This window comes from Austrofundulus limnaeus, unplaced genomic scaffold (assembly GCF_001266775.1).
Source record: "Austrofundulus limnaeus strain Quisiro unplaced genomic scaffold, Austrofundulus_limnaeus-1.0 Scaffold73, whole genome shotgun sequence".
Taxonomy (NCBI): Eukaryota; Metazoa; Chordata; class Actinopteri; order Cyprinodontiformes; family Rivulidae; genus Austrofundulus; species Austrofundulus limnaeus.
Genome location: NW_013952475.1, coordinates 1,700,853 through 1,711,492, shown reverse-complemented (window position 1 = coordinate 1,711,492; position 10,640 = coordinate 1,700,853). Strand labels below are relative to the sequence as shown.

The window sequence follows — 10,640 nt, the reverse complement described above, 5'->3', positions numbered from 1 at the left end:
TGGTGGATGAATGGCTGGCTGGCTGGATGGATGGTGGATAGATGGATGGATAGATGGATGGATGGATGGATGGTGGATGAATGGCTGGCTGGATAGATGGATGGTGGATAGATGGATGGATAGATGGATGGATGGTGGGTGGATGGATGGATGGATGGATGGTGGATGAATGGCTGGCTGGCTGGATGGATGGTGGATAGATGGATGGATAGATGGATGGATGGTGGGTGGATGGATGGATGGATGAATGGTGGATGAATGGCTGGCTGGCTGGCTGGATGGATGGATAGATGGACAGAATGCACAGAATTAATAAAGCTTGTTTAAGAACTACAATGCAGCATTGTACTTTTAGAGTTGGGTTATTCAGGGAAGTTATTTATTTATTTATTTGTTTAGTATTTATTTATTTATTTATGTGTTTGTTTATTCAAAAATGTCTCTTATAATATAAAAATAAACCTATATGTTGATCATGTTATGTAGTGTTGAAGCTCATGATTAAAAACTAAGAACAATTAATATCGTTTTATCCAAGAAAATTCTTTTCTCTGACTCCGGGAACACATTTCAAAATAAAAGCCTGAAATCAGCTTACGAAAGTAAAAGTCTCCGATACATAACCTTCCTCGGGRATTGACTCATTTATTTAACTAAACAAAAACGGTTCAACAAAGATGCACGAGRGTAAAGGTTTAACCCTTGAGAAGCTGCGTCACGTGACCTTGAGTCAGCACCCCCACCCTCCTCGCGCGGGTCTCCTCCTTCTTCTCCTCCTCCAGCGTGTCTGACGTGACCAGGACGCGCTCTTTGTCATTGGTGTACAACGGAGTGGTGTAGCCACAGCCCTAAGAAGGGTTTTATAAAGACCCAGCTTCCATTGAGCAGAATTTCGGTTAGAAAGAGGAGCAGGAAGTCGCGTGTTTCTCTGCTGAAAGCAGCCGTCCTCGTGAGCTCCAGCACGCAGCCTTTTCGTCCTGTCGGTGAGTTTAGAGACTTTTCATTCGTCAGAATTATTAAAGCTCTGTCCTGATTGGCCGAGGCGCGACCTTTGGCTGTTTTTACTCTAATAATTAAACTAACGGAGAAGAAAATTATAATATCAGACGAAGAAGAGTGTTACTGTTGTTGTTATTAAGGCCAATATTCAGGATTAATGTTAAATTAAATTGATTTAATTAAACTAGGTGGGAATTTGTTTAAAAAAAGAAACACAGCGAGAGGTAAATTAAAAACAATTTTATTATGAACTCTTTATAAAGCCTGTTAACTATCTGTACAGCAGCAGATATAAACTGGATCCACCCAGGCCTCTTTTTTTTAAATAAAGCTCTAAAAGATAAGAACACTTATCAATATGTTCACTGCAGCTTGTGCACATTCAGCATTAATTTTTTTCTTATATTTGACAATGCTGCTAAAATACTCTCCTGCTTCATTGTAACCCTGTAGTTAACTTTTGTGAGTTTATTTCAAAATGTGTGCATTAATATTATCATTCCTGTTTTATTTCCCGGCCTGAAGGAATGTCACTGAGCTCCATTAAGTCCTTCAGCCTGGAGCTGGACAATCCTGCCGACTCAGCGTTCACGCTGGGAGAGGTGGTCCTGGGCCAGGTGGTCCTGGAGCTCCGCAGGGACACCCGGGTGCTCTCCATGAAGGTGCAGGGCCGAGGGGTGGCCACAGCACACTGGCTGGAGAACCGCAGCATGAACTCCGTCTACAACGACTACACCTCCAGGATCACCTACTTCAGGAAGAGACAGCACCTGATCCGAGGTCAGTAAACCTGCACGTGTCGTTACGGCTGAAATGTGCAYTTCTCAGATTGTGTAGCTTTGTGGTGAAATTGCCGATCGTTGTGGGAGCCACAGTGTTTCGTAGCGTCGTCCTAATGAACTCACTCGAGCCAAACGTGTTGCGAGGAAACCTGGGAGAGAGGCCAGCTATTTCTGCCGAATAACATAATCTTTGACATTAAACACAAATCCATTAGTGCAGAGTCCAAATGTACACTGAGAGAGTGAAATTTCCCAAGTCAGGGGTCTTCAGATCAGAGAGAGACAGACATTGTAGACAATAGTAGCTGAGTAAATAAACTGTAGACACTGGTTAATGTTTCATTAGATGACTACAATCTCTCTCTCAAATCCCATTTTCCTTTTACAGAAAAGAGCTGTAAGAATTATAACCAGAACACTTTATAGTCACCCAACAAATATATTGTTTTGTCAGTTGAAATTACTGAAATTTCATGAGTTGGTTGACTATAATATTTTACAGGTTATGTATAGGACTCATAAAAACATTTTACCTGTAAATATCCAGTCAAATTTTGTTAAAAGAGAGAGCCATTAAAATCTTAAGGGGATTGAGATGTTTGTGAAACTTAAAATTCGAACCAGTTTTAAGGAATGATGTACGCCAATCCAGGGAATAAGATTATGGAATAATCTGGGAAGAGCTGTTAAAAATGCCGGAGCAATGTTTATGTGTAAGAGAATGATTAAAATAGGTTTGTTGAAGAAATATGAAAAAGACGAATATGTACTCATACAATTTTTTGTTTGAGGAGGATTGTTGTTGTTTTTGTTTTGTTTTGTTTTTGTTACTCAAAGGTAGGGCTGCCACGATTAGTCGATTAATCGACGACTAATCGATTATTAAAATAATCGATGACTAATTTAATAATCGATTAATCTTTTTTTTTTGTTCTTTACTTTGTTTTTCTCTCCAAACTGCTTTGACACCTTCCACTGCCACATCTGCCTTTCTGTCCTTGACACACATGCACAGTAGTGGTAACTGGGGTAGGCCGTGGACGTCACAAGACATTATACAGACAGGCTCTGGTATCATGGCTACCTGACAACAGAGCTCAAAGTGTGGGATCATTTTAAGAAAATGAAAGAGAAACCTGTGCAATATCTGCAGAGCAGAACCTGCCTTCCACAGCAATTATTTTTAGTTAGCATATAGCTAAAATCTAACCATGGTTATATAATAGCAGCTGCATTCTGGTGCGATAAGCCATATGTTTTATATTCAATTAACGTATGATCCGATTAGTCAGCTAATCGAAAAAATAATCGATGATTAATCGATTATAAAAATAATCGTTTGTGGCAGCTCTACTCAAAGGACATTTTGTTTATGTTATCTTCTTTTCCTAAAAGGGGCAGATATTATAGCAATTTTTTTCTTTTTTCTGCTGCCTTTCATTTTATTTTTGATTTGTTTTTATTGTATGTAAATTTTGTTTTGTTTTTAAATGAAATAAAATGAATTTAAAAATAGTAGCTGAGTAAATACACTGTAGAGACACTTTCATTAGATGTTTTATTTTTTAGTTAGGTTGACTTCTTGTTTTACTAAAACTACAGATTTTTTCCCCCCTAAACATGTTAAAATGATATTAGATGCCAAACATGCAAACGTTTTTTTAACCAAAGATTTAAAAGAATTAACCTTTTATTCAGAAAAGGATTCCCTACATGTGAACTAACAAAATATTTTGATGCTCTCTCGTTTAAAATGAATGGACGTTATAAAAATGAACAAACTGTATGTGTCGTCAGTGGTGAAAAGGCTGCTTTGCACAGAAAATGACTCAGTATGAAAATGAAACAAAACCCYAAATCTCAGAGGCAAACCAAGTTTTTCTTCTTGTCCTTTAGAAATAAAAGCACATAATTAGTTTGTGTCACAATATAGAAGATATAGAGCATAAAAAGTGATTTATTGTTAGAAATAAAGGTTTAAAGTAAATTTTAATCCTCTGTGAGCACATTTTGTTGTGATTACAGTAAAATATGATTTGCAGCTATTTCTTTAAATTAACTAATGAACATTAAAAAAATATATATTATCACTTTTTAAATTATTTAAGCAGAAATGTGAAATAATACAAATTTTAAAAAGCTGGGGAGAAAAAAAATGGAGAAAGTTGTAGGTGAGGTAGGAAGGAAGGGGGGAGGAAGAGGAAGTGTGAGCACATTTAAAAAATAGCAGCCTCCGTCACCACGGCAACAGGAAAAGCACGTGGCTCTGCCTTTGCCCCGCCCCTTTCACCATACAGACAGCTGCTGCTGCTGTCACTCATTCTGCAGTGCTCTGCCTTTGTCCAGCAAGTTTTATTTTCTCTTTTTTGTCCTTTATTTAATGGCAAAAAAAAGTACTTTTCAGTAAATCATCAATTTTCTTAAAAATTTACATAAAGTTTGGACTTCAAACAAGTTATTACCTAAAAAATTAGCTTGATTTTCTCCAAAATCCTGACTAGAATTGCATTTAGAAAATTAACACTTTTGTCTTTTAGTTTTAGCTCCATGTGTTAATGTTAATGTTTGTAACACAACACTGTGGACTCAGCAGCTGTTTGGTTAAACCAGGAGTCCGCATGAATAAATTAATCTAATTTTCTCTGCACAAACATCAGGGTAAACATAGAAACGTCTGCACAGTGAGGGGAGGTTAACCGGTTCTTATCAGTGTTTTGCCAGGCTGCTCTGGTAGGGCTCATCTCCTGCTCCACCGTCACCAGCAGATGGTGTTGCGAGTCCTTGAAATATTTTTGTTTTGACTCGGAACTTGAGTTTAAAGACAAGACTGGAAAACATACACAACCGGAAACTCTTAAAATCCTGAATTTTATAAAGCTGAATCATAGAMCTAACAATGTTTGGTTCTTAGATGTTGCACAAATCTTTTGGACACATTGATGATCTTGTTGTATATTTCTGACCCAGTGCAGGATTCAAAAACATCACGATTGTGTTGCAAAGTTCTGCGACAACGTGTCCACTAGGTGGCACCAGTGAGCTCCTATCCAAAGGAACAAAGACGTAAACAAGCGTGTTTTTCACAGAGCAGACTTGATTTCAGTCTGAAGACGTTTTCAGTGGAACAAGAGAGTATTAACTCTTTTGAATTAGTTTTCTGTGTAGCAGAATTAAGTTTTGGATATTTTTTCTCTGAGGTTGTCTTTGTGTGGACATGTTTTAAAGCATTTAAAGTAAGTCTGAAGGATGAAATGATGCAAAAGACAAAAACTACATTTTTACAAATGTCCTTTATAACATGTAGTTTACTTGAATGGTTGAGGAAAAAAGTTATATATGAGTGTGTGTGTTTTTTTTTTGTTTTTTTTTTCACTTGTGGGGTGTCCCAAACTTGTGTTACAAAATGTTCAAAAAAACAGGAACGCTGTTGAAGTAAACAACTATGGCCCAGAATGAAACAATTTTCCCCTGAGCTCTGTCAGACTGAAGCATGCTCAGTAAGCCTGTTTGCTTCTAAGAACCTGTAACCATCAATCATCACCCTGTTTTCCTCTTCAGCCTCCACACCCTGGCTGCATATTTATTGCTGCGTTCAAGCTCGCTCCGGCCATGTGGAACGTGAGCAGAATAGCGTCGCATGGGACGCACTTTTGTTTTATTTATTTTGTTTCCCAGCAGCTGCAGTTAACGTGTAAAACGTTGCGATTTTAGCAGTAGACCAGACATGTTTTATAGTAGCCGTGTCAACTTGTAAAACTACAAAAAAAAAAAGTTAAATGTTGTGGAGTAAATCATAATTCAACGATATACACCTCTATTTTTAATCAAACATTAATCTTAAAGTACTTTTCGCTGTGTTACATTTAGAGTATTAATTTTTGTAATTCCTAAAATAAATTGTAACTTTAGATTTTACTTCCGAAAACTTAAGCGATGTYTTTTTGGCGTATTTACAAGTTGCATTCTGAAATTTCCGAGCCAAGAAAGCGTTCCTGAACGCGTCGGCCTGCCTCCAGTCGTCTCCTGAGGCCTTACATAATATTTCTGAAGCCCCGCCCACCGTCTCAGCCTCCAAATAGGGCTGCCGTCTCTCTGTACCTCATAGTTCAAGCTGTTTGCACGAGAGGCTAACAGCCTAGCAGCCTACAGGTTCACGCTAGCCCATTGAAAGACATCGCTAAACCAAAGGAAAAGAAACCCACCTCAGTTTTTCCTCTTTGGAACATCCGCACAACCCGCCACGATGATTTTCGACAAGTTGAAAAAGTTTGACTTCGTCTTCGACTCCCCGGAGATCGACTGTCCCCCGGTGTACAGCAGCGGGGACGTGGTGTCCGGGCGCGTGGTGGTGGAGCTGTCCGGGGAGTGCAAGGTGGACTCCCTGAAGCTTCACGCCGAGGGTTTCGCCAAAGTGCACTGGACCGAGTCCCGGTCGGCGGGCTCCAGCACGGCGTACACCCAGAACTACAGCGACGAAGTGGAGTACCTGAACCGCAGAGAGGTGCTGCTGCAGGCAGGTCAGTCCGCTGCAGAGGCTCGGTGGCGGTGATGGGRGCAAGTTAGATGCAAAATCCTCTCYTTATAATGACAGTTTATTTTTTATTTTCTGGAACTCTGACATTATTGTCAACAAAAAGGATTTTAGTGTCAGAGGTAAACAAACGATTAGAACAGTCCTTATGACAAAAGCTTTACTTTTCCTCCAAAATCTGCAAGCAGCTGTTTAAATCATGAATGAAACTAAAGTCAAATTTGTGTTATTTTTWATGTTGCATTGAAAAATAACTTACTGCTTCGCTTTAGGGTCAGAAAATGCACACAGCAGTCAATGATGTGTAAGAGCTGACAAGTTTTAMTTCCAGTTGGAGCCGGTGCAAACAGCTGTCTCATTGTGGAAACATCTGTTGAAGCAAACGGGACTGACATCAGCCCCATCCTCATAAGCAGATCCTATGTTTTTCTAATCTGCAGTGTGGGCCAGCAGCTTCAAGTTTCTGTCTTTATTCATTCAACACAAAAGGTTTTGGTTTAAATTACAGACCGAAAGCTCTTGATGCTCAAGATTTTTTTTATTATTTGCAAAAATCCACTAAAAGTTTTCACGACTTGCAAATCTGGTTCACTTATTAGTGAGAATAAAGTGAAAAAAAAAAATCCAGGTTGAAATACAAAAACAGTCTGCTAAACACAACCACGTGCTGTCAGACCTGAAACTGGCTGCATGTTCTAGCTGGAGGAAAACACGTTCTCAGCACAAAAGGAGGAGCAAAAACAGAAACCAACTGATTCCTGGGAGAAAAACTTAAGATTTACGCCAGAGTTTAACCAAGTCACTAAAGTTTGATTTATCYAAAACTAACTTGCCAAATTTCTGCCGCGGTGTTTTCAGTTGTGTGTTGAAACTTGCTGCTTTGTGTGATTATATGAGTCACGGTGCAGGATTGATTGCTTTATTTGTGTGCAATAAAACCTTTCGCTTATGCGAACCATGTGACACCAACATAAATAGACGAGTGTCTAGGAATTTACTTTGCCCTCTCTGAACTTTAGTGCAAGCTGTATAATAAGTTTAACTAAATTAAAGACATGACTTAAAATGTTTTTTTTTTCCCTTTTCTTGTCTCTTCTCAGATAACGGTGAAGTGACTGTCCTTCCTGCGGGAAGACACGAGTTTCCGTTCAGCTTCCAGCTTCCAGAGGAGACTCTGGTCACGTCCTTCGAGGGGAAACATGGCAGCGTTCGTTACTGGGTCAAAGTCAAGCTTCACAGGCCGTGGTACAGCGTCAAGAAAATCAAGAGGGAGTTTACAGTTATCGAGCCCATCGACATCAACACACCGGCTCTTCTGGTGAGCATCTCCTCCCTCGTCTTAAATGTTGCTGATGACTCACACTGTTATTTTTAAAGGGTTTTAAGCGTGTGCTAATTTGTTCTTATAACCTTTTAGGCACCACAGGCCGGTACAAAGGATAAAATGGCACGGGCGTGGTACCGCAACTTTGGCCAGGTTTCTGTAACCGCAAAGATCGACCGCAAAGGCTACACACCAGGTAAGCCTCCGGCCCTTGAAGCACCCGTACACACGGTGTTTGCGTGTCCGTTAAAGCGCCCGCGAGCATCACCGTGTTTCGTCTCGCTGCAGGCGAGGTGATCCCCGTGTTTGCGGAGTTTGACAACTCCACGTCCCGAMCGATCGTGCCCAAAGCCTTCATCACGCAGACGCAGACGTTCGTCGCCCGAGGCACCATGAAGCAGAAGCGCTCGGTGGTGGCCACCCTCTGCGGGGACGTCGTGGGCGCGAGGAGCCGTGAGACCTGGCACGGCCGCGCCATCAAGATCCCCCCCGTGGGTCCGTCCATCCTGCAGTGTCGCATCATCAAAGTGGAGTACATGCTGAAGGTGAGCTCAGGCCGCAGCAGCTTCAGTTGGATTTATTTTATTAACGCGTGCCGATTGCAGATCTAACTCTTGTTTCCCTCCTGAAAAGGTTTGCGTGGATGTTCCCGGGACATCTAAGCTTTGTTTGGAGCTGCCCCTCGTCATCGGCACCATCCCCCTCCATCCCTTCGGCAGCCGGACGTCCAGCATCAGCAGCCAGTACAGCGTCAACCTGGAGTGGCTGCGCATGGCCATCCCCGAGCAGCCCGAGCGTAAGTGTCCCCTCTCGTAACCGACGGAGAACGAAATCCTAAACTGCCGTCTTTTCGGGCCGGTGGAGTAAAAGTCCTGCCTCGTTTCTCCGCAGCTCCTCCGGATTACAGTTCTGTGGTGACGGAGGAGGAGGCAGAGCAGCGCAACAACGCGGTAGTCCCGCAGCCGGCTGATGACCTGAGCGGGATCATGGAGCGACCCCTTATGGCTTTCGTTCAAGAGTTTCGTTTCCGACCTCCACCGGTGTACTGCGAGGTGAGTCGCGTCAGTAAATGTCTAAACGTAGCTGAGAGTGTTGCTGGGATTATCTGCTTATTTAACCTTTTTTCTTTGTTTTGTTGTTTCTGCCTACAGATTGACCCCAACCCTCAGCCCTTCAACATAAGACCTCGCTGCATGACTTGTTGAACCACGAGCCCTGCCTGAGCYACGAGCAGCGTGATTACTGAAACAAACCGCGGGATTTGTCTCCTCCTGGATTATTCCTCTCTGGTGAACGAGCGCCAGGTCCCAGCCCGAGTCGTGTGGACGGACTGGAGCGTCACAGCGAGGCCAGAAGACGGAGCTCACAGGAACTGAGCATTCGCAGACGAGCTGAAGTTTCGTTTCCCCGTCCAGAACAGTAGACGTTTTCCTGGGGGGGTTCTGCTGAGAGGGAAGCTACTTCTCTGCGTCGGTTCCTGTCCTTCCCAAGTGAATTATTATTATTTTTGCTCTCAGGACAAGAGAGCGATGAAAGGCCTCCCAATCAACGATTCCCTCAAGTGAAGAGACTTTTTGAATTTTAAAGAGTTTTTTTAAAGAGTTTGGGACATGTTAGGGGGGTAATATCACTTGATATTTATCAGGCAGAGAGTGAGCGCTTTTGATAAGTTGACATGCCCACTGTCATCTTTGAATGGCGCAAAGTGAAAAGTGCAATTATTATCTAACTTGCCTGGCATCAGGGTAGATGGTAAATACCTACTTTACTATGCATTGTGTGACTCGGCAGCAGAGTGCCTCTCACATAATATACTGTTAAGCACATACTGTAAAGATGTGACGTTGAAGCAGATGAGGTAAATAAGAGCTAAATGTAGTTTATGCATGTAGGTAACATTATGCAAAAGGGAAGTAAAGTTACGCCTTAATCTGCAGTTGAAGATTGCATGAGAGTTTTAGGGAGTTCGCTCACAAAGCTGAATGTATTGAGAGCTGTTGGAACAAAAACAAAACAAAAACAAAAAACTGGCTTTGTAAGTGGTTGAACTTAAAGAGCAGCGTTGTGTAAATGCAAAAGCTCAGCACTGAAACACAAAAAAGCTGTGGTATTAGATTTATAGCAAACAAGATGATGCAGTTGGCTACACAGAAGTGCTCTACCAGCTACCAAATAAAAAATGAAAACAGAGACTGCTGAGACGTACGGGCTGGAAACCTTTAAGAGCTGCGAGGTCGTGCCTTAAGCTGGAGATGCCACTGAAATGTACGAACGAAGAACATTCCTAATACTGACTCGAGGATCGTGTTCTCTCCTCGCCTTCCAAAAAAAAAACAAAAAAAACAAAAAATATAAACCTCTGTTCAGGGTCAGGTGTGCAATGAACGGCACACTGCAGATGATAACTAAAAAAATGTATTTTTATATAAATCCAACTTGATTATGAAACATGCCAAAGTTTTGTATTTGTTTTTCCAAATAATAATAAAAAAAACAAAATAAGATATGCCTTCAGTTTATTTTATTTATAACATGYGTATAAGCTGTACACTTTAACACATGGCATGCCAGCAAACTGGAACATGATGTTCAACTCTGCAGAGTTCACCAGGAGTTTCGCTCACTGAATCAAAATGCTAATTACAAGCTGCAGCTCTGCCTGCAACAGTGTAAATATTGTGCAACTGCTCTTAAAGAATGAGCTGTTTGGATTTCATCCATCACCTTTTGTACACMTCGTACTTGTGTTTACACGGCTAATAAACAAGCATCTAGTTGGGTTTTTGTTAAATGTAAATGCATAAGAACAAARGAGCGAGTCCGTGGTTTATTATCCACAAACTCCTACACAAAAACAAAAACTTGGCTGCAGAAATTCTCCGGGAATTATTAACCAAACTGTTGAAATGCAGAGACAGATGCCGCACGCAGCGTGGAGGCTGGATCGGATGATTTAAAAATGATTCACAATTAGGGAAAAACACTTCAGCAGTTGTTAAAATAG

General features: G+C 41.4%; 1 protein-coding gene across 2 annotated transcripts; it reads left to right on the top strand.

Annotated features, from left to right (window-relative positions):
• The first annotated feature begins 792 nt into the window (after positions 1-792).
• arrdc2 (arrestin domain containing 2) lies at positions 793-10,138 on the top strand. Of its 2 annotated transcripts, XM_014010806.1 has the most exons (8): positions 793-983; positions 1,525-1,779; positions 7,413-7,630; positions 7,730-7,832; positions 7,925-8,181; positions 8,270-8,432; positions 8,528-8,688; positions 8,788-10,138. In XM_014010806.1, exons 2-8 carry the CDS (start codon positions 1,527-1,529, stop codon positions 8,839-8,841), a joined length of 1,209 nt encoding a protein of 402 aa, XP_013866260.1. In that variant the 5' UTR covers positions 793-983; positions 1,525-1,526; the 3' UTR covers positions 8,842-10,138. The 2 variants fall into 2 exon arrangements, with proteins under 2 accessions (XP_013866260.1, XP_013866259.1); XM_014010805.1 differs by lacking the exons at positions 793-983; positions 1,525-1,779 and adding an exon at positions 5,876-6,298.
• Positions 10,139-10,640: the final 502 nt, after the last annotated feature.